Consider the following 22,589-nt stretch of genomic DNA (forward strand, 5'->3'; position numbering starts at 1 on the left):
GGACGATCATGTCAACTCTTATGTTCCTGCAGTGTTACAGACGAGGAAGCGGAGGCTCTGAGCAGTTAGGAAGCGGGGAATTGGGAGCCAGGCCCACACTGCCAGCCTTACACGAGGCTTGTGCTCCCCTGTCTGTTGCTTGGTGGGAGCGTGGAAGGCCAGGTGGTGCGTGAACAGAAGGCACCGTGTGCTGTGCATGTGGATTTCAGAGGACACGTGGCTGTGTTTTGCTTGTTCACCTGTTCTGTGGCCTTGCAAGCTTTCTATTTATACCCTCTTCCTTCTTCCCCCTCCCAGAAGTAGATGAGGCTTGCAGGCACCTAGGCCAGCCTGCCCCTGCATTGTCCCACCCCACCCAGTCACCCACTGTGTGGCCACCAGCCAAGAGGACGTCCCTCATCCCCAGAGAGATGCTCACACCATTTAGAGAAGCTTGAGTGTTCTGATCTCGTCCTGGAAATGCCCCTGGGATCCTGAAGGTCTTTGGAGCAGCTCTGGGGTAAGGGGAGTGTATTCCTTTCCTGGGGCTGCCATAACAACTGCATAACATGCAGTGAGTCTGCATGCCCTCCGTGGGGTCACCTGGGGAGCACAGGTGGGGTCATGCAGACTCACTGGTTGTGACCACAGGGCTGTGTCCATGTAGGACCCACGGAGGAGAATGCTGGCATCTGCTTGTCCACACCTGTACAGTGCTGGAGAGGGGGTGTGGCTGTCCCCATCCATTCTCACTCTGTGTCCTTCTATCCTCATTATGGACACTTTACCTGGCAATTAAGCCTCACAGCTGCCCACTTCCCACCAGTTCCCTCCTGGAACTGTCCCTCTTTCAACGAGAGCAGGACTTGCAGGAACCAGAATCTGTGCTTTCCAGAAGAAGTCACAGCAGTCTTCCTTTGACACCTAAGACCCTGGGGGTGACAGCTGGCCGAGAGCCAGGCTGTGGGCCCCGCCCGTGTGCTGCTAGCAGCAGCCTGAGTAGTGGTTTCCAATCAGGATAGGCCAGATTGTTACAGTTCTACCTAGATATTTTCTCTTTTTATGTGTATGTCTTCTAGTCTTTCTGTATGCCTTACAAAGAATAAGATGGGGAGTGCTTGACTCTGTGTACGTAGGTCCATATACATCTGCATCCCCACTGTGTGCTCATTTTTAACTGTTTCATGACCCAGTTTGGAGGGCCCTGTTCCCCGTCAGACTGCACCCCAAGAGAAGTCCAGCCCTCACCCCTGCACAGTGGGCTTTGCAGTGGTTGCTGGATGAGATGGAGAAGCGTCAAGAACCCCCAAACAGCGCAGCTGCTGGCAAGCACATCCCTGAGGGTGGAGGGGAGTGAGCCTCTGTGCTCAAAGTGCGGACATATCCATGAAGCACAGGCCCCAGGGACTGAGACTCTTGGAACAGTGCTCAGAGATGGACTTCACAGCTGGGGCTCGGCAGTCCCAGGACCCCAGACAGATGGCCCCTCACACCTGCTTCAGTGCCTGGGGGTGTTCATTGGGGTGTGGGCATGGCTGGGATACCTTGACTTGGGGCACCCTCATAGCCGTCCAAGGTCATGGATTTGTGGAAACTGAGACCAGATGCTCCAGCTCCCACATCTGGTCAGATTGATGGTCATGTGTGCTTGGTCAGCCCCAGAGGTCTGTTACAGCTGATGCTGGTTCTTCAGCTGGGGTCCAGGGGAACACTGTCCTGCCCCACACAGCTTATAAGACATGCAAGAGAGTCCTAAACACCTGGGGACATGCCAGGGAACATGGTGTTGGGTGCTGAGGGAGGTGGTCCTAGGGGCTAGGGTGCAAGGGGAGAAAGCAGTGGGGGGCCAAGCAGGGGTGCATGTACATTAGGCTGTGTCCTGCTGCGTCTGCTTGTGATGCATGTGTGTGCACATGTGTGTGCAGCTGCAGGAGCTGTTCCCATGTGACACAGGTGTCAGGCATCAGCAAGGAGGCCCAGGACCTCAATGAGAGGAGTTGGTCGGGTCCACAACGGGGTTACTCGCTGACCCCACTGCCTCTTCCTTGCACGCTGGAGCGGACTCCTCATTCCCAGCAGATTGTTGGAGACAGGAAGGGCCACCTGTCGGGCAGCTCTCAGTCACTGGGAGGGGCTGGAGTCCCCTTCTCGCAGACCTGCCCCCACCCAGGCCTCCACACCTCTGCATGTGCTGTGCTTCTCGCACCAGACATCAGGGGTGCCAGCAAGCGCAGCCTCTCCTTGGAAGCACAAACCTCCATTGCAGCTTCCATCAAAGGTGCCAAACTCAGCCGCCAGATACCCGCCAGGTGTGAGCCTTCTGGGTCCCAGGTTCAGACTTTCTGGAAGCCACTGACTGCAGGGCACAGCCTGAAGGAGTCAGCAGCCAGGGCTTTTTGTGTCCAAAGTGCCTTGTGTCCTCTGCGGGGCCGGCTGGCTGGCTGCTGTGCTCTGCAGCCAGCTGGGGTCCCTGGGGCCAGGGCAGGGCAGTGGGCCAAACTCTGAAAGGTACTTAGCACACCCATACCAGGTGGTGGCTACAACACCTTCCAGAAATCCAGGAGGCCACCGGGGACAGCTGTGAGCAGAGGGACAGGCCCAGGAGCTCCTGCCCCTTGCAGTCGAGTGGAACCATCATCCTGCCCAGAAGAAAGGCGGCTGCCCAGCTCCTCCCATCTCGGCCCCCGCTGAAGACAGCCTATTGGTGCCCTGCTGCCGAACAGCACCCGGAGCTCAGACCATCGGCTCCTGCGAGACACAAGAGCAAGAAGTGCAACCAGTTCTCAGGGACCTGGGGCTGGCAGGTCCTCTGCAATCTGCACGTCCTGCTTTCCTGCAGGTTGCCTTCCAGGGCCCTTCCTGGTTGTAGGGCCCCCAGATCCAGAGATGCTTTCTAGGCCGCAGGGTGCATGTGGACTCCCCACCCACGCTGTGGTGCACTCTGGGCAGGGGCACCCCAGAGCATAGGGCTGTCTGGCCTTGTGGCAGCGGGGAAGATGAGATAAGCACACCATCAGCCCTTGTGTGTATCAGGCTGGGAGGGAACCCTGACTTCCAGGAAGTCCCGGCCTAAAGCACATGGGTATGTGTGGGGATGTGTGTGCACGTGCACATGAGTATGAATGTAGGTGCACACATGCACATGGCAGGAAACTCTGGAGGCAGCCACACTGATGTAGAGTGGCCTGGTGGGAGGGGCCTCCTCATTCTCATTGGACACACGGGATTCACATGAAGACCCATGGAGGCTGCTAGTGCTGTGGCTTTCAGCTGGAGTGTCCCCACCCCGACACCGTGGGATTCAGAGATCCAGCTCACCTACGTACCACGTGCCATGTCAGGGTCCACTGATGCCCTCCCCTGGGGAGACTGTCCTGGGCACCGAGTCACTGGGCCGGGGGTGTGTTCTGTGTGGCCCCATCGGCCTGGGCCTAGGTGGTAGGGATGAGAGGCCACGTGTGGACACTATCCTGTGGCTCTTGCCCCGTGGCTATGCGAGGGGCCAGAGCTCCACAGTATCCTCACCACACCTGTTCCCTGGAACTGGTGTCCTCAACCAGATGGGGCTGGATGCTCCTACTGAAAGGACCTGAGGGGTGGCCAGCCGTCACCACCCTTCTGAGGGGCTGCTGGTGGGGACTTGTTTGCCTGGCCCTGCTGTGGCCTCGAGCTCTGGAGACCCACCTGCTTAGAGGAAGCACACAGCACACAGCCCTGCCTGGGGAAGCAGCTCTGGTGGCCCAGAGCACCATGTCTGCATCGACATCCCACATTTAAGCGACTCCTTCTGCCCTCTAGCCCTCGAGTGAGGCTGGGTGCCAAGGGCACATGCTGGGACAGTGGGAGGATGCCCAAGGAAGCTGCAGTGTGGCAAGAGCTAGCCGCGGGGCTTCGCCCTGGGGTCACCCACACTCCCTGCAGGCCACCATGGCCACATCTGGGCCCCAGAACAAGCCTGAGTCCAACCTGCTAGCTTCCGGGGGACCCCATCTCATGATGAGGAGGGGATGAAAACCACACCACCTGGCAAACCTTTGCCAAGATTTGTCACCAGGGATCAGATGTGGTTTGCGAGAGGATGTGTTCTTGGGGAGCCTCGGGCTAAGGAAAGCCTACGGAGGCGGGCAGCACCATCCCCCACCATGTGGCCGAGCCAAGCTGCCTGCAGACAGAAAAACACCTGCAGGAGGTCATGGCTGTGCCTCACTCCCCACTGCTGTTCACCCTTCCAGATGAACCTAGCGGTCACGGCTGCTATAGACGCTTCGAAATGTTTTATTGGAGTTTTTTTTTAAAAGAGCAATTAATTTATGCCGTGAACTGAAAGAGTAAGACGGCGTCTTTCAGCCTCACCCATCCCCCCGCAGGGTGGCCTACCGACACGGTTCGTGGTCCGCAGGGAACGGACAGCAGGGCTGGGGCTGGGACCCTGGCGGGAGGAGGCCTGCGCTTCTGGGGGGGCCGTGGAGCAGAGGAGCAGCCGCTGCACGCGGCCAAGGGCCCTGGGGGTTTTTCCTGGCGGTGAGGAAGGGGAACCTGACAAAGCAGCCCCAGGGGACTCAGCAGAGCAGTGGTCCCAAGCAAAGCCCCGGGGTGTGCTCTGGCTCTGGCGTCTGCACCTCTCTTTCCCTCTCCCATGCTGACCCCACGACTGTTTTTGTTTTTTTTAAAAAATATAATTTTGTAAATGTTCCATAAAAATACTATTGTTCCTAGTCAAACACGGGTATTGCAATGTGAAGAGTAACTGCTCGGTCTTTGCTCTATAAAATGTGAAAAGATCATCACACTGGATAATATAGAAAAATGCCAGAATTTCTAGGTATCACAAAAGCCAGTACCGAGTGCGCAACGTGGAAGCGCTGCCAGATACCGGCCAGGACTCCCCTCGCACTTCCTGCTTGGCAGCCAGGCCTGCGGGACGTGGCGGGGCGGCACGGGTCTCTCTGCAGACATGGAGGACAGCATGGCTTTGAGACAGACAGACAGATGGCCGACTGCTCTCAGGCCCCCTGAGCCGGCCCCACGAGGGCAGCCCACTCAGCCCAAAGCACCGAGGGAACCAGCAACGCTCGGCCAGGAGCACTGATGGCCACCCTCCAACAATGAGGCCCCTGGCAGGCTTGGGGACAGGCTGTCCTGCAATGACAGAGGCTCCACTTGTCCCACAGGTGGGTTCCCACGCAAGCGCTGGGCATCAGAGGGCCTGCATGGCCGTGTCCCTCAGGGTGGCTCCGTCCCCCGAGGTGGGAGGGCTCAGGTCCAAGGGCTGGGCGGTGCCTTCAGTTCTCAGAGAGAGACAGGGCTAGGGCAGCCTGGAAAGCAGCCTCCTCATCGATGCTGTAGTCCTGGAAGATAGGCAGTGAAGATGAGGGGATGTACTGGCTGCCTCCCAGGGCCCCCAGATGGAACAGCACATTCAGTGCCATGGGGTCGCTGCCTTGACAGCCCTAGGGGACAGGCTGCCCACACATGTGATCCACATCTGGCTTGTCCATGTTCTTCACCTCCCCAAGGGCACCACGGGGCTCCCGCGCAGCATGCTACATTGCAGACACCTGCCTGGGGACTGAGCACCCAGTGGGCCGATGGGAGGAGTGAACTCCTTCACCTTGGACTACGTGCACCGGAGTTGAGATGAACTGAGAAGACAGGTATGTCCACGGCCCCTGGTAATGAGGACCGGGGCGATGGGGCCAGGTGTGGGAGGGTCTGTAGGCTGGGGGGTGGGGCATGGTTTCTGGGCCACGGCATGCAGAAGGAGACAGGGCCCCTGCAGCTCCTCTCCAAGCCCCAGGTAGGAAGCTGTTGCCTCTGCAGGCCCGCTCTGTCTCCAGACCACTGTGGGCCCAGTACAGGGGTGACCAAGCAGAGCAAAGGGGGGCCCTAGTGGGACTGCTCTGCGTAGCCCTAATGCCCCTGGGTCCTTGGGCAGCCGGGCAGAGTGGGCACGGCCAGAGTGTGTGTTGGCGGGGCGGCCAGGGTGGGACACCCACCACGAAAGTGTCGTAGGAGAACTTGTGCCGGTGCAGGAGGTGCTGCAGGAAGTTGGCGCTCTTATAGCTGGGGTCCCCCCAGGGCATCGCGGAGCAGATGGGGCACACCTGAAAGAGAAGGCGCAGCTGAAGCAGCGCTGGGGTTGGGGCCCGCCAGCGTTCCCATCCCCCGGCCCCTGACCCTAGTGGCCACTCACCACGCGGTTGGGGTCACTGCGATGGTTGTCCACGCAGTGCTTCAGCAGCTCCTGCTGGTCCAGGTTACGGGCGCCACAGTAGGGGCAGGTGAAGGTGGACCTGTTGGGGACGGCGCTGGGGCGGTGGTGGGAGATGAGTGGGGACCGCCCGCCTGTGGTATGGCCCACCCTGGCCTCCCCGCCCACTCTGGCTCCCCCCTAGACTCTGTGGCCCATCCCTTCCCCCCACCTGGCTGGGCCCTGGCCTTTCTGAGGATGCCTGCCCACCCTGTTGGGCCCTCCCTGGGGTCCCCTTCCTGCAAGGCAGTGAGGCTCTCTGCTGAGGAGACACAACAGCCTCTTTCACCTCCTCTAGGACAGCAACATGGGCCAGGAGCTGCCCCTCCAAGGGACAAGGGCCCCGAGCACTCATAGCCAGCCTACCTGGGGATGGGCTGGGACGTGGGAACCACAGGGACAAACTTGGGACAGTTGGCCATTTGCTCCTGGACTTTCATGCAGGAGGAGACGTGCACCCTCATCTTGGCCAGCGTCACCTAGGAAGAGGCGGGGGAGGCTCAGAGGATTTGGGGACCAGCAACGGGGCCAGGACCCCAAAGGTCATGGCCCAGCAGTGCTATGTAAGCAGATGGGGACTTCACTCAGGGGCCTAGTGACCCTGGAGAGAGGTGGGGCTGGGTATGGTCCCTAGGTGTCCAGGGTAATGGGAGAAGGGCCTCCTGAGGGCAGCCTGGCTCCCAGCTCTGCTCATGCCTGCCCCACTGGCCTGTGAGTGTGGATAAGCCCAAACATATTGTGGCAGAGCAGGGCCACTGTGTGTGGGAGGCCAAGGAGGGGCCTGGCTTGCTCCCTCCTGGGAGAAAGCCTGCCTGCCAAGGAAGGAAGCCAAGTGCCTCACTGCAGAACATGGGGTTGCCCCAGTCTGTCCAGACCCTGACCTTCAGGACAGAGCAACTAGGGGTCACCTCGTATCGTGATGTCTGTATTAAGCTGAGAGACAGTAGTCAGAAGGCAAAGTCAAGAACAGCTCCTGGGGCTGGGCCAGGGTGAGGGGTGCAGAGACAGGCCAGGATAGGTGCAGAGACAGGCCAGGATGGGTGGTGGTGGTCAGCACCAGAGAGGTCCCACCCATTCTGCCTGGGGCCCTACCCACTGTTGGCAGGGCTAAGGGTGCTGTGGGGAGGATGGGGGAAGGCGCCCTGATGTGAGTGGTGCTGCGGGGGAGGGGCAGAGCACAGGCCCCTCTCTGCCAGACAAGACAGCAGGACAGTGGGATAGGACAACAGGACAATGGGACAGGAGAGTAAGACAGCGGGACAGGACAGTGGGAAAAGGCCCCCAGCTGCAGTCTCCCTGGCCCCAGGAGGGCCTATGGGGTGGGGTACCTTCTTGTTGCAGCCCCTACAGGGCGCCTTGTATGACGAAAGCTGCTTCTCCACATGAGCGGCCTTGTCCACCTTCTTGGGGTCGAAAGGCAGGCGGCAGAGCGGGCAAAGGGGGGACGGCACCTGTAGGCACGGCTGGAGGCACTCCCCGCAGAACCTGCAGGGACAGGGATACGGGTCTGAGGGCCGCTGGCTGCTTTGAGCCTCGCAGGGCAGCTCCCCTCTGCTGGCCATGGCACCTTTCTGGAGACCGTCATTTCTGTTCTTTTTTTTTTTTTTTTTTTTTATTTATTTATGATAGGCACACAGTGAGAGAGAGAGAGGCAGAGACACAGGCAGAGGGAGAAGCAGGCTCCATGCACCGGGAGCCCGACGTGGGATTCGATCCCGGGTCTCCAGGATCGCGCCCTGGGCCAAAGGCAGGCGCCAAACCGCTGCGCCACCCAGGGATCCCTCTGTTCTTAAATCCCACTGACTGGACAGCCGCCCCCTGGCTAAAAGATGATCCCGGTGCCCTCCCAGCTGAGGGTTTCTGGGGCTTGCTGCCATATCCAGGACGCCGGGGGAGTCGTGGCCATGGCTGTCCAGGTCCTGTTCTGGCCCTGCGGCTCCAGGCCCAACAAAAGCTCCAGCCATGGTGGGCAACCTGAGACAGCCTACCCGTCTCACAGCCATGTGGTGATGCCACCACCTCAGGTGCTCTGGGGACACAAGGGCAGCCCAGGGGGCTCTGGAGAATAAGATCAATAACAGTGTTGGGAGAGAAAAGCACAGGGTTCAAGGAGCCCAAGGCTGTCCAGGTGCAGTGTCACCAGCCTTGTGACCATGCCGGAGCCAAAGCGTGGTGACAGAAGGGGCCTTACTTGGGCTCTTGACTGCTTAGCAGTGACACTAATGGCCCCAGGCACACACTCAGGCACCTGAGGCTCCCTGCAGCCTTGAGCTCTTGGTGCTGTCCCTGGAGATGCCACATCATGACGACAGCCAGCGGATACGGATACGCTTGGGCCCCAGCAGTGAGCCCTCCTCCCCGCAAGCCCTCCAGTGCCGCAGAGGCACGAGCGGCATTCAGGCAGGAGGACAGCCAGTCCACGGGGATGCCAGGCTGGAGAGCACCCAATGGGCAGCAAAAAGGAGCTTGGTCCCAGGACCCCCCTGGCCCAGCTTCTTAGGAAGTAGATGATTAACTATGATCCTGATCTGGAATGTGCAGAAGCCGAAACGGAGTCCCAGAGCCCCAGACGAGAGAGCACGCAGTCCACACCCAAGACAAACTGAGCCTCTTCCGAGACTGCATGTGATCAGGGTGCTGCAACTGTATAATCATCTGCATGCACCAAGCAGGTGGGGCTGTGGGGGCCACGGCATGTGAGGGTGTTCCCACACATACGGCCGCTCAGCAAGCTAAGTGGCTGGCATTCTCTCTGCCACCAGGCAAGCTCTCTCAGAGCTTCACCTCCTTCCCGGGAGAAAGCAGCTGGAGGTGATCCAGAGTCCCTCCTGCTGCCCAAGCCTGGGCCCTCCTCCTCCATGTTGGCTTCCGGTAAAGCCCCACCTGGCTCGTCACCATGTGCACGAACATTTGCACAGGAGATGGCCTGGCTTGGCCTGAGGCCCATCAGTGGATGTAGCTTTCCCAGCAGCTTCTTTCCCCCAGGGCAAGGAGCATGGCCCGCCTGTCACTTACCTCACCTGGTGAGAACTCACCGGGCACCCTGGCACATGTGTAAAGGAGGCACCCGCATACCCACCCCACAGCACTCTGGCAAGTGTTCCAGGGCTGCCTCTCTTGCCATTGCAAGGGTCTGATTAGCCTAACGGCTGATGGAGGCCTCTCACTTCGCCTGTCACTGAAGGAGAGCTCTGCGACTGTCACAGTGGGTGCTCATGGCAGTGCCACCACAAGAGCCACGGGGTGGAAACAAGCCACGTTGCCTATGGCTAATGGACACACAGAAGTGGCCTATCCCCGGGGTTGAGTGAGCCACTGATGGATGCTGCCACGAGGGTGAGTCTTGGGAACGCCATGCTCAAGGACCTGTGTTGTGTGACTCCGCGGACATGGAAATCCAGACAGACCCATCGACGGACAGAAGGTGCATCAGTGGCTGCTGGGGTGGGGACTACGGGGTTTGCCTACCCACAGAGATGGTGGCTCAACACTGGAGACTCCAGGAACCACTGACGTGTGTATTTCCAACGAGGGAATTATATTTCAACAAAGCTGTAAAACACACATGCAGAAGGAGAGGCCACAGGAGCACTCAGGGGATCAGTCCTCGGCACCTCGTCAGCAGAAGGCAGGGTCCAGGGCAGGCCCGAGGACCACATCTCTGACAACAGGTAGGGGTGAAGGGCACCCCTCTGCCAGCAGAAGGAACCCTGCCTGAACCCGGATTCGCCTGCCCACCCCCCAGCTCTGCGGACCTCTGGAAGCACCATCAGCTGGCAGCCTGGTCTCCACACGGTGACGTGGTGCTCTGAGCAGCGCTTGCCTCTTCCAAGGAGGTTCTGCTGACGTGGGCCCAAGCTGGGGCCGAATACCTCCCCCACTGACAGAGCCAGCAGAGGGGTCTGCTCCTCTACACCAGGCCCACAGTCACAGGTGAAGCCGCTGGACAGCCACCACACAGGCTGTAGTGGCACCAGCACCGTGTCTCAGTCCTGCGCTGGCCTCTTGCACACAGCGGTGTGCCTGATGGGCTGCTGGTGCGGGGCCTCAGGGACCCAGAGTTGTCCTGCGTGGCAGCGCCCAACATCCACTGCCTTTCCAGGATGATCTGAACAGCTCACATCCTGGTCCACCCACATACAGATCTAGGTGACCTGCCCATGGGCTCAGGCCTTCCTGTGCCGAACAGAGGCCCGAGCTCCTAGTCGGCTGAGCAGGGACTAACAGAATTCCTGGGGCCTCAGAGAGGCGCACTCCTTGGTCTGGGTGCAGATGGGCAGAGGGCTGTCAAGGTTCGGTGGTCCCCAGGGTCTCCAGGGTCACTGCTGCAGGAGTGCTGCGTGGGGTGGGGAGTGGCAAAGAGGCCAGTGCCGCCTGACTGCCTGAGCGCACACCCTGGCTTTGCCGCGACACTTGGGAATTTGGCCTCTTGTACAACCGAAACGACAAAAGCACCTACCTCACGAGGCTATACGTGCAGAGTATGCGGAAACCATCTGTCCTCATTGCTCCCCACATTCACCCCTAAGTGTGAGCATGCCTGTTGTTCTGTGATCTCTGCTCAGTTAACTGCATGTGGGGATGCTGACATGGAAGGACCAATGGGACAGCCCTCATGAGAGAGGACAAAAGGAGAGCAGAGCCCAGAGGGAGCCCAAGGCAGAGCCTGCCTCAAACACAGGCCCTCAGAGGAGGGCCCAGCAGAGGGTAATAACTTCTGGTTCAGAGGTGACTTACTGTGCAGGATGTCCCTGAGTATGAGGAATAACTGGCTCCCTTGGGGGCGCCTGGGGAGCTCTTCCACGAGCCCCATGGACGGCGTCCTCACCCAAAACTCCCCACGGTGACCTGTCCTCTTCTGTTTGATATTGCTCACACGTGGCTGCTCTCACTACCAGAAACTCTGTTTTCGAGGCCATGCGGGACATGTGGCTGGACCGCCACCAGGTAGGTGTGAGCCTGTAAGTCTTCTGTGCTGGTACAAAAGACAAGAAAACGAGGAAGAGGAAGAGACAGGGACAGAAGAGCCCAGAAAACAAGGCCGCCGAGGGAGCTAGAGGGGAAGTCTTCTAAGGAGGAAGCTGTGGAAGAGGTTTTCGAAGGACCAGTCTCAGAAACAGAAAAGACAGGAGATTCTGCCAAAAAAAACACGAGTGTGGGAAGGACTTAGAGGACATGATGCGTTCACAACAATTTGACGCAGCGCTGTGTCCTAAAGACATGTCTTAAGAAAAGACTTATCTGGAAAAAAGAGAAAACACAGATACACGCAAACCAGGAGACTGCAAATGCTGTGATCCAGGGTTGGGTGTCTGTGCCAAGGGGACACCACCCGAAAACCAAGAAAGACTCCCTAAAATGGGGCCCGGATAAACCCCACAGTTCTCTCAGTGATGGATTGGAAATGCAGAACACACCTGAAAGCACCCACTACCATGTGCTTACAAGAAGGGAGTCCTGTTTGGAGGCTGCCCCAGACAAGGTGTCACACCCGCACGACAAAGTGAGGCACAGTGAGTGCCCTTTGTGATCACTTGGCAGTGCCGTCCTGGTGTCCGGATGCCTGTGTTGCCTAACCCAGCAGGGAGGACGAGGGAAGGGAAGGCTTTCCGGACGCTGACACCATCCCCAGGTGATGAGCAGCTCCCCTTTCTATCAGGAGTTTCCTAGGTCAGCTGCCCCTGTTTGCAAAATGTTCTAGGGGCAGCTCCCTGCTGGGTGCACCCCGCCCAACCCCTGGGAGTGGAAGCCCCACCTCATCAGGCCAGACCTTCCTGAGATCTCTTCCTGCCCTGCTGATTTCACCCAAGAGCTGTGTTACTCCGCCAGGAGAGAGTGGAAGGGGAGACACTAGGATCTCGGCTCCCTTCCAACCTGGCTGGCAGCTCCCGGAAGACCCGAGTGCAGCTCTGGGCTGAGAGGAGAGCCACCTCCTTGGGTTTCTGTTGCTGAAACACCCGGGCAGGGCCCCACCGGAGGGCATGGTGCAGCTGACACCCCAGCAGGGTGCCTGGTGTCCGGTCCTCAGGGCCAGCCCGTCTCCTCTGGCTGCTCAATAATGGATGCGACCCAAGACCTTCATCAGAAAGGGCACCAGACTCCAAACAAGTCCCTCTCCTAACTTAGGGAACTCCTTGTCCCCTAAACGACAAGCAGACAGCGAGAGCGGGAGGCCGCTGACAGCAGGAGCCACGGGCATTGATTGACACGGCACCCCCCCCCCCCCCCCCCCGCCCAGGCTCCAGGCTCCAGGCCGAGCCGAAGGCGACGCGCGCAGAGGTCGCCCGCTGCCCTCCGAACAGGAGGTGGCCGGTCGGCGACCCCGGGGGCCCCGGGACGCGTGCGGGGCTGGCTCGGGGCAGGCGGGCAGGAGGCCGGGCCGAGGCGGAGGGACGCGCCCCGCCCAGTCCTCCGCGCGCCCGGCCCGGGGCTGCACCGGCGGCCGCCGACCCACCCCCCCGCGGCGGCGTCCCGGCCCCGCGGCCTCCCCGCGCCGGCGCACTCACGTGTGGCCGCAGCTGCCGATGGCCACAGGCCGGTGGTACACCTCCAGGCAGATCGGGCAGCTGTACTGCGCCTCCAGGCCGCTGTCGCCGCCCGCCGGCCCGCCCGCCGGCTGCCGCTGCTGAGCCGAAGCCACCAGGCTGCGGAACATCGCCATCCCCGGGCCGGGCCTGCCTCCGCCGCCGCCGCCGCCCCTGTTCCGGCCCGGCCGGGCCAGGTCCGCGCGTCACGGCCGCGACGGCGCCGCACTGACGTCATCAGGGAGCGCCCCGCCCCCTCGCCAGGCCGCGGCGCCGCGCCGCTGACGTCATTAGCCTCCCGCCGTCTGGGCCCGGCGCCGGCTGCGTCTGGCTGACGTGATCCGGGCGCGCCTCCCCGCCGCCGCTGCGGACTACGCGGCGACCCAGCGCAGCCATGTGTCAGGTTGGCGAGGACTACGGGGACCCGGTGCCAGAGGGACCGCCGCCACCGCGGCCTGGGTGAGAGCTGGGCGTCCGCACCCGCCCCTGCCCTTCCCGGCGCTCTGGGCCGGCGGCACAGCTCATCCCGGGGGCCCGGCCCGCGCTCCTCCGTCCGTCCCGGGCGCCGCGCTGCGGGAAGCCGGGAGACGGCCGAGGCCGGGGTCGCACACCCCAAGAACGGGCTGCCCTGGCGCCCCCGCCCGCCGCTCCCATCCACTCTCGGCGGGCCGTCCCTCCCGCCGCGCCAGCCGTGCGGAGCCTGCGCCGAGGCCCCCGGTGCTCGCTGAGCTGGTTTAGCGCACGAGCCCCCGCCCCTCCCGCCACCCTGGGGGTTTGGGCGAGACGGAGCCCAGCTGCCCGCAGGAGCCCCGGTCCACCAGGGCGGGGTGACAGTGTAGTGCCACCTCCCCGAAGCCCGCGGGGAGGGAGCGCTGCAACCTGTGTGTCCCCCGCCCCCCTTGTCTCCAAAGCCGCGAGCTCAGATGCGTGAAGTGCAAGGATGGCCTACCGGTTGTGGTGATCCGAGCCGGAGACGCCTTCTGCAGGTGAGGCCTGGCCGTGGGTGGGAGGCCGAGCCCTCTGGCGCAGCAGCCAGGATTGCCCTGTTTATGTGCCTTTGTCTCTTGTGTTCAGAAGCATTTACTTCTGACCTCGCTCAGTGATTCTGATGCGTGGGTTCCCCGTAATCCTCCTATGGTCCCCTGTGGGCCAAGCGGCAGGAGGGTATCTGATGGCACTTACGGAGAATATTGGCAGTGAGGGTGGAGTGAGGGACAGGTAGGACCAGCATTCGGCGCAGCTGGAACACATCTAGGCGCAGATTAGAGCATCCTGGGATCTGGGCCAGGTGCTCTGGTGATGTTCGCTTGTTTTTTTTTTTTTTTTTTACTTTTTTTTTAAATTTATTTATGATAGTCACACAGAGAGAGAGAGAGAGAAAGAGAGGCAGAGACATAGGCAGAGGGAGAAGCAGGCTCCATGCACCGGGAGCGCAACGTGGGACTCGATTCCGGGTCCCCAGGATCGCGCCCTGGGCCAAAGGCAGGCACCAAACCTCTGCGCCACCCAGGGATCTTTTTTTTTTTTTTTTTTTTTTTTAATTAATTCATTCAAGACACAGAGAGAGGCAGAGGGAGAAGCAGAGTCCATGCAGGGAGCCCAATGTGGGACTCAATCCTGGGACTCCAGGATCACGCCCTGGGCCGAAGGCAGATGCTCAACGGCTGAGCCACCCATCCAGGCATCCCTAAGACTTTTTGTATTTAATTGAGAGAGCAAGCAGGGGTTGGAGCAGAGGGGAAGGGGGAAAGACTCTGAAGGAGATTCCTCACTGAGTGCAGAGGCCATTGCAGGGCCCTGTCCCACAACCCTGAGATCATGCCCTGAGCCAAAACCAAGAGTCAGACACGGAACTGACTGAGCTCCCCAGGCACCCCTGGTGTGTTTTAGTAGGGAAAAGATAGTAGACTTAGGGGCATAGCCCCAGGTGTGGGGCAGCTCTCAGGGCACATTCTTCTCTTGGTTCAGGGAGCTTTTAAATTAAGTGCCTGGGCCTCACTCTGGCACATTCTGTCTGGTCTGTTTGGCCGGAGTAATTCTAAGCTGTGGCCAAGCCTGCGAACCAGATAGAAGGTTACCAGGAATGCAGATTCCTAGGGTCCGGCCTAGAAGTTCTGATTCTATGGGTTTGAGGAAGAAGCCAGGACTCTGCATTTGCATGAGCTTCTCAGGCATCTCTGGAGATGGTATCAGCTCAGTTGGCCAGTGTGGCGCTCTGGGACACAGGATACCCCCTGCTGCCTGTTCAGTGTTTCCCCCCTCACCCCAAGAGGTGGTACCTCTCCCTGTGGGAGTTTGGGAATGGGCCTTCAACTCTGCTCAGGGGAGGGTCAGGCTGGCCTTGCCCTGCACTTTCTTGTCCGTCCATTCTTCCCACTGCACCTTCCTGAGTGTTTGGAGGTACATCTGGGCTCTGGGCCCCTGGGGCATCAGTTCACACTGGTAAGGATTGCTGGGGACCAAGGTGGGGCTCCCTGTGCAACATGGGGCTGGTCCTGGGGCGGACACAGTTGGCAGGAACCCCACAGCCCCGGTTTCCCTTGCCAGTTTCTGGGCAGAGCCTCTGTCAAGATGCTGCTTTTAAAGATGGAAGTTGGTAAAAAAAGGAAAATATAACCCAGCAGCGTGTCAGGCTTTGTCCCCATCAGGTGTGGAGGTGGCGGCCTGGGCTATGCGGCCACAGCTTTTGGTTGTCTGTTGCAGGGACTGTTTCAGGGCCTTTTATGTCCACAAGTTCAGAGCCGTGCTTGGGAAGAATCGGTTGATCTTTCCGGGAGAGAAGGTAGTGTATGGGATGACTCTTCTGCAGAGTCCCCCCTGGGCCCTGGCTGTCAGCCCCTGCCTCCCTTCTCAGGGACGCTCATGTGGAGGATGCAGTCTCTCCAGTAACCTTCCTTCTCTCTTAGGTGCTCCTGGCGTGGTCTGGGGGGCCTTCATCAAGCTCCATGGTCTGGCAGGTCCTTGAGGTACATCTCCACAGCATCTGGGGCCCTGGCTACCACCCAGCTAAGCTCCAGGGTTGGGGGCCCAGCACTGAAGGGCTCTTGCCTGCAGCTAGCGAGAGCAGCCCACCCCTAGCCAGGATGCCTGGAGGGTTCTCAGATGTGTATACAAGAGATACACAAAACAGAAGCTGTGTCTGCACTACTCAGCTGTGCCCGGTTTAGTAGTGTTCGCTGACTGTGTAGAATCATAGTCCCTGGGAAGGTGTGGCAGCACGGTGGAACCTTGCTTGAGATGTTGCTGAGTTCACGGGCCTCCCCCCTGGTCCTGGGTCCAGGACAAGACTGGACCGTGAAATACAAGCAGGTGCCTTGGGGAACCCAAAAGGAGCCTGCCTGGCTGGAGTTGGGCAGCTTCTCTGAAGTTTAAGGGGAGACCCAAAAGAGCAGTGGGCTTGGCAGGTGAAGTGAAGTCAGGTGGGGAGGGAGAGGGAACAGGGTGCTCAATGGAGAGCTGTGCTCCAGGCAGTGGGCAGCCCACTCAAAGACGGCTAGGGCTTCTCCTGAGGGCCCTGGCTGCCTCGGAGGCCTTGACCCAGGGCCGGGACATACACAGACCCTCTGCACTTAGAGTGAGTGGCATGGATTTAAAAGGGTGGTCTGTACCAGGGGCTCTAGGGTGGTGCTTCTGTGGTTGCTCTCCTGCTCTCATTTTGTGGCCTCCTAAACCTAGCCTGGTGCACATGCCCACTCCCTTGGCCTTTTGTCTGGCACCTGGAGCCCCTCGTTCTTCTAGTGGCAGTGCCTTGATTATAGTCTGTTTTCCTCTTGCACCCTTAGGGGTCAGAGGTACTCAGGCAGGCCGCGCCTCTCAGGACATTGCTAGGAAAGGTGGGAGGACAAACTGCTGTGGAGCAGGTCTCACTGGGGCGGTGAGGATGCCCAGGCAGGCCACTTGGACCAAGTTAGGCTGTGTGGCCTCCCCATGGGCCTTGATCGGCACCCTGTTTGAATGGTCTGTCTGCACTAGGTGAGGGGTCACCACCCCTTCCTGGAGGACGTTAGTTCAGATGGAAAACAGTTTGTGCTGGGAAAGGCATTGGCTTCTGACTATGGGGCTGAGGTCCTGGTCCTTTTCTCTCCAGGGCCTGAGTCGAGATTCTGCCAAAAGACTGCGTTTTGTGCCAGGGGTCGTGTACGTTGATGGTATGTGTAGCCATCCCTGGTCCATTCCCAGCTGCTCAGGATGAGCCCTACTGAGACAGCTGGCTCTGTGACCTTAAGGAGGCCCTGGTGGGGGCGTGTTTTGGAGACCTCTCATAGGACTGGCAGCAAAGGCACCATTGTCTTGTTTTAGCCTTATATCAGAGTCAGGAGTGTTTGTGTAGCCTCCATGGATCAGGAGGCATGGGTGGAAAGGGTCAGGCACCAGATGCTGGCCTGCTCCGCCCCTTGTTCCCTGAGATAGGCTCCCAGATGGGTCTTGGCCACTGGCCGTCATGCCTCTCCCTGCTCCTCCCCTGTGCCCTGCAGAGAACCCACTTCCCACTCTGCAAACACTTCCCTCTAGCACAGGTTAGCGTCCTATAGTTTCCACAGAAAAGCTTGGTAGTGCCTCACACAGCATTGGCCTTGTCCCGTCTTCAGCTCTTCTGTAGCCATGACTCTTTTGTGCCTTAATTTTTCAGAGGGAGCAGCTTGTGGCCAGAGCTGGGAGAATAGAGCAAAAACCCTGGCTGAAGTAAAGCTGATCCTCCGGAGCTTTGGCTTCCCGTGGCACATTGTTGCCTTGGAAGAGGTGGGCGGGCCTGTCTCTGGGGGCGGGCCGCTGGGGCGTACACTGAGGGGCCTGTGCCGATTTGCTGTGTCTTGCTGTGTTGGCCGTGGGCCTCCCCCTTGGCCTGTTTGCTCTCAGCACTAAGTGGGCCAGGCCTTATGCACTCTCCCTGCCCTGGAAGGTGTTCACCCTGCCGCCGTCTGTGCTGCGCTGCTCTGCCCAGGAGCCAGTGGGGACTGAGGGGACCTACAAGGTAGCTGTGGATAGTTTCCTCCAGCAGCAGCATACGGTAGGGAGCAGCCCCAGCCCCACACAGCAGGAGGAGCAGCTGAGCCAGCCCTGCACCCAGGACCCCCAGGACCCGGCTGGGCCACCCCCAGCTGCCCACATAGAAGCTCTCTCCCGACTGTTTGACTCTGTGAAGACATTGACAGCCAAAGAGGAGCTTCTGCAGACCCTGCGGTGAGCCCCTGTCCTCATGCCGGGGGCTTGGCCCTGCTTCATCTGGCCCCCTGAGACCCTGTGCCCTGCTCTACAGGGGCCACCTGCTCCTCCACGTGGCCCGGACCCACGGCTACTCCAAGGTGATGACGGGAGACAGCTGTACTCGCTTGGCCATCAAGCTCATGACCAGCTTGGCACTGGGGAGAGGGGCCTTCCTCGCCTGGGACACGGTACGTGGGTCCAAGATTTTCAGGGGCCCTTCCGGCCCCCATCACCTGAAGGTGGTGTCGTGAGTCCAGTCCCAGAGTCTTCCTTGTGGGAGCCTGTGACCCCCTCAGCTGCCAGGGAAGGAGGGGCTATGAGCCGTCTGCAGGGCGAGCTTTGGGATGTACCCCTACCGCAGGGCTTCTCTGACGAGCGGCATGGTGACGTGGTGGTGGTGCGGCCCATGCGTGAGCACACACTGAAGGAGGTCGCCTTCTACAACCGCCTCTTCACAGTTCCCTCCATCTTCACACCGGCCATTGACACAAAGGTGAGTGAGTGGTAGCACCTGGGCAGGTGGCCCCCTTCTAGCATGGGGTCATGCCGGCACACCTCAGTGGCCCAAGCGGTGTCCACAGCAGCTTTGTGGCCTGAGCGCTGACAGCAGGGTGCCCTGCCTTCTGGGAGCATGCGCAGGGCGCTCCCCCTGCTACCATAGAAAGGTAGCCTGGTACCCTCAACGAAAAGGGGGCTCGCAGGGAGGTTGTCACAGCGGCTGTGGTCAGCGACGGGGACAGTTCAGAAGTGGCTGCTGTGGCTCCCTCTAGCCCTGACCCAGCACCTTTGGGGCTGATGGTGTGAAGCCTTGGCCTCCCCTCCTGATGGCTCCTTGGCCAGGCCTCGGAGTGCCGCCATTGCAGCCCTCATCTGACTATCTCTAGGCCCCTGAAAAGGCCAGCATCCACCGGTTGATGGAGGGCTTCCTGCTCCGGCTGCAGGCTCAGTTCCCCTCCACAGTCAGCACTGTGTACAGGTATATGCAAGTGTGGGAGGGGCTGGAGCGGTGTGCTGTGCCTGCCCCCTGCTGCGCGTGCTCTGGGGGGAATGAAGCTCCATCCTGACGGGTCTCCCACACCCACAGGACCAGTGAGAAGCTGGTCAAGGCTCCCAGGGATGGCTGTGCTGCTGGCCCCCGCTGCCTGCTCTGTATGTGCTCGCTGGATGTCGACACTGCTGGTCTGTGTGGACGGGGAGGGGCTATGACCAGTGGGAGCTGGGGGCGTAGCTGCAGGAGGACCCTCAGCCTATCTCTGCTTGCAGACAGTGCCACTGCTTTTGGGGCTCAGACCCAGGATTTCTCCCAGACACAGCCCCCCACCCCACTGGCTGAGGCTGGGGCAGCCCCCATGCCCTGCTGTTCTGCAGAAGTGGGCAGGGCCCAGAAGTGCTGCCAGAGTACCCTGCTGTGCAGAAGGTGAGTCCATTCCTATCCTGCTGCATAGCCAGCTCCCTGCTGCTGGCCAGGGTAGGTGGGACTCCCTAGGGCCCCAAGCAGGTGCTCAGGTACAGCTCTGCTCCCACAGGGAGGACTCCCAGGTCATCGAGCAGCTATGCTATGGCTGCCGTGTGAATATGAAGGATGTGGTGAGTCCTTTCCCCACCTGGGGTACTGACAGGGGAGGCCCACTCCCAGGGGCTTGGTGCCACGTGGCCCCTCGCCCATGGTGGTTCTCTGTTACAGCCATCTTTGGATTCTTTGCCACCTTACATCTTGGCTGAGGCCCAGTTCCGCAGCCAAAGGTATGAGCTAGCCCCCATGCTTGGGGAGTGCAGGTGGGTCCTGCTGGGCGTCTGCATGTGCAGGGCAGGTTCCCAGTGTGTGGCTTCCCCCCAGGCCCTCGCAGGATATCCAGGAGTATCTGGTTGAGAACAGTGACGAGGAGGTGCACACCACTGGGAGCTGAGCCTGGGGCCACCCCCAAGCAGGAGGGCAAGGATGGGCAAGCAGCATGTGATTGTATAAATAAAAACATTTTTAATTAGAAAATCCTACAGTACGCGTGGCGAAGGGAAGGCTGGCCCCCCTGACCCAGGGTGCCGGCTGTGCTAGGCCCAGCAGGGATGATGGAAGGGACCGGGGTCCTGTGCCGGGCCAAGGAGGGGCCCCCGCTTCCTTCTGGCAGCAGCATCAGGGCCTGGTGGCCTGGGACGGGGTGTCTGCACCCAGCGCTGGGCTGGGCAACTCCTTCATGCACATGCGCAGGAGCCCGGCTCCTACTCCTTCTCACGGGTCCACTTGATCATCGTCTCAGGCGAGCGGTACAGGAAGATAAGCTTGGCATAAAGCTCCTCTTCCAGCTCCAGCTCCCGCGTCTCCCGCACCAGGAAGATGTCCTGGCAGAGCTTGAGGATGCGGTCCACACACGGCAGCTCCTCAAACATGATGGAGTGTGAGATCTCACTGAAGAAGCCGCGTACAAACTTGCCGATAACCAGCACGATGGACACATAGAGCCCCATGATCCTGCCGGGCAGGGGCGGGGTGAGTCGGGGATGCTGCTGGAGCTGTGCCCCGCCTGCCCACAGCTGCAGCTCACTTACCCGTAGCCAGCCAGGAAGCCAAGGCTGGGTGGGCTGACCTTGTCACTGAAGATGACCATGGGCAGCAGGTTGCACTCGGCCTGGCAATCCTGCAGCTCGATGACCCACCACTCAAGGAAGCCAGCGGCCCCTGAGCCCACGCGCTCCCTCCGCAGCTGGATGCGCACGCCTAGGTAGTCGGCCTCCTCGTCTGGGGCAGAGCCAGAGTTGGTGAGGCCACCACCCTCTCCCTGGGCTAAGGGCCACCGCCCCCCAACCCCAACACACTCACTGGGCTGCAGCTGCTTCACTGGGTTGGCTTCAGGCCCATTAGGGGCACGGATGTACTTGGGAAAGAGGTGGGGGATGACCCTGAAGGGACAAGGCCCACCGTTTAGGCCCAGCCTTCCTCTCAGCCCCTCCCTCCCCCGGGGCCCTAACTCACACGGACTGGTCCGAGGTGCCCTCAAGCAGGCTGGCCAGCTGCCGCCGCTCAGTGCTATTTGGGGCCCAGTCCAGGGTGTGCTTCTCATTGGTGTACTCCACGGTGCCGCCCTTGGCCAGGTCCCTATAGGCCAGGGCACAGCATGAGCCACTGAGGGCAATGTGCCACCCAGGTCCTGCCCAAGCCCAGGACGCACCTCTGGAAGTTCCAGGTGAAGCGCAGGGTGATGTCAGCTGTACCATTGTATAGCTCCCGCTTCATCTGGGCCCGGCTGGGTGGGCTGATGCGCCACAGTGCCCCTGAACTGCCCTCGATCTGTGCCGTGACGATGTCCTCGGGGCTGTACTGGCTGATGAACTGCATGGCCAACTGGACCCAGGATGGCACTTGAGCGAGGTGCACCTAAGTGCCCCCATTCCCCCAGCAGCTGCAGGGTGGGGCCCACTCACCGGGTTAGGGTCAAACTGTCTGGACAGCTCCTCATAGGCCTGCTGTGTGAACGGCACGATGGACGGCTGCTGGGCACTCATGGTAAAGAGGGGCTGTGGGGGATAGCAGGATGTATGACCATGATGGGACAAAGGACCTCTCAAACCCCTGGTGGCCAGTGCCTAGGTAGGACCCCAGGAAGGTGAGTGGGGTGGAGTCTGCAGCCAGCAGCCCCTCTTCCCCTGCTGGAGCAAACTGGTGACTCACCTCATAGCCACCCAGCTTAAGGGTGACAGTAACATCGATGGGCTGGTTGACGACACCAACCACAGAGCGTACCAGGGACATGAAAAGCAACGGGAACCAGATGATAGCCACGAGGAACAGGATGATGAGACCGCCCATGCCGTACTTGACAATCTTCTTCTTCTTCTGCCCCTTCGGCTGGGGATATTTCTGGGGGGTGGGACAGGGGTAAAGGGCTCAGTGCTGCCTGCTTCCCCTCGCCCTGTTGCTCCTGGGGCTCACCAGGGTCCCAGGAAGCCAAACCTCAGTGCATCAGAGTGCAGTGCAGAACTATGGCACTTGAGATGGCATGGAGTAGAACCCAGAAATAAACCCGCATGCTGAGTGGCGCCAGAATAGTCTGTTCAACAACAGTGTAGAACAATGGGATGTCCACATGCCAAAAAAAAGCAGGACCCATATTATCTAAGACCTCAGTACAACTCTTAGGGCAAAGCTTCCTTATTGTGGATTTGACGAAAGATTCTCAGATCTAACTGGAAGGCATGAGCAACGAAAGAAAAAACCCTGTACGTTATAAAAAATGAGACTTCTATGCTTCAAAAGGTAGGATGCTCATAGTTAATTCTGACTTGGTTTCATTTCATGCCATGGTCTCAGGCTCGTGGGATTGAGCCTGTATCAGGCTCCATGCTCAGCAAGGAGTCTGCTACTCTCTCCCTCTACCCCTGCCCCCTGCTTGTGTTCTGTTTCTCTATTTTTTTTTTAAAGATTTTATTTATTCATGAGACACACACAGAGAGAGAGGGATGCAGAGACACAGGCAGAGGGAGAAGCAGGCTCCACGCAGGGAGCCCGACGTGGGACTCGATCCCAGGTCTCCAGGATCACGCCCTGGGCCGAAGGCAGGCGCCAAACCGCTGAGCCATCCAGGGATCCCCTATGTTTCTCTCTCTAAATAAATGTCTTAAAAAATAACAACAAATAG

General features: G+C 59.9%; 3 protein-coding genes across 6 annotated transcripts in view; 1 reads left to right on the forward strand and 2 right to left on the reverse strand.

Annotated features, from left to right (window-relative positions):
- Positions 1–4,238: 4,238 nt before the first annotated feature.
- Positions 4,239–12,948, reverse strand: RNF166 (ring finger protein 166). Its single transcript, XM_077891124.1, has 6 exons — positions 12,736–12,948; positions 7,558–7,714; positions 6,596–6,708; positions 6,173–6,287; positions 5,976–6,083; positions 4,239–5,327 (listed from the first exon to the last, which is right to left on the reverse strand). Exons 1-6 carry the CDS (start codon positions 12,888–12,890, stop codon positions 5,262–5,264), a joined length of 714 nt encoding a protein of 237 aa, XP_077747250.1. The 5' UTR covers positions 12,891–12,948; the 3' UTR covers positions 4,239–5,261.
- A 105-nt stretch (positions 12,949–13,053) lies between these two features.
- CTU2 (cytosolic thiouridylase subunit 2) lies at positions 13,054–19,948 on the forward strand. Its single transcript, XM_077891123.1, has 15 exons — positions 13,054–13,212; positions 13,665–13,739; positions 15,457–15,535; positions 15,660–15,719; positions 16,841–16,901; positions 17,384–17,493; positions 17,654–17,934; positions 18,011–18,146; positions 18,320–18,451; positions 18,843–18,934; positions 19,043–19,137; positions 19,222–19,375; positions 19,485–19,545; positions 19,643–19,701; positions 19,796–19,948. The coding sequence occupies exons 1-15, from the start codon at positions 13,148–13,150 to the stop codon at positions 19,863–19,865; spliced, it is 1,530 nt and encodes a 509-aa protein (XP_077747249.1). The 5' UTR covers positions 13,054–13,147; the 3' UTR covers positions 19,866–19,948.
- The window catches only part of PIEZO1 (piezo type mechanosensitive ion channel component 1 (Er blood group)), a 56,100-nt gene continuing 53,424 nt past the window's right edge, over positions 19,914–22,589 (reverse strand). For all 4 annotated transcript variants that reach the window (XM_077891121.1, XM_077891122.1, XM_077891119.1 and 1 more), the window contains 7 exons: positions 21,623–21,811; positions 21,376–21,468; positions 21,123–21,295; positions 20,927–21,049; positions 20,774–20,853; positions 20,503–20,692; positions 19,914–20,425 (listed from right to left, as the gene is read on the reverse strand). In XM_077891121.1, the coding sequence (XP_077747247.1) occupies positions 20,176–20,425; positions 20,503–20,692; positions 20,774–20,853; positions 20,927–21,049; positions 21,123–21,295; positions 21,376–21,468; positions 21,623–21,811 (1,098 nt within the window). In that variant the 3' untranslated portion in view covers positions 19,914–20,175. The remainder of the gene's footprint in view (positions 20,426–20,502; positions 20,693–20,773; positions 20,854–20,926; positions 21,050–21,122; positions 21,296–21,375; positions 21,469–21,622; positions 21,812–22,589) is intronic.

Source organism: Canis aureus, chromosome 3, assembly GCF_053574225.1.
Source record: "Canis aureus isolate CA01 chromosome 3, VMU_Caureus_v.1.0, whole genome shotgun sequence".
NCBI lineage: Eukaryota > Metazoa > Chordata > Mammalia > Carnivora > Canidae > Canis > Canis aureus.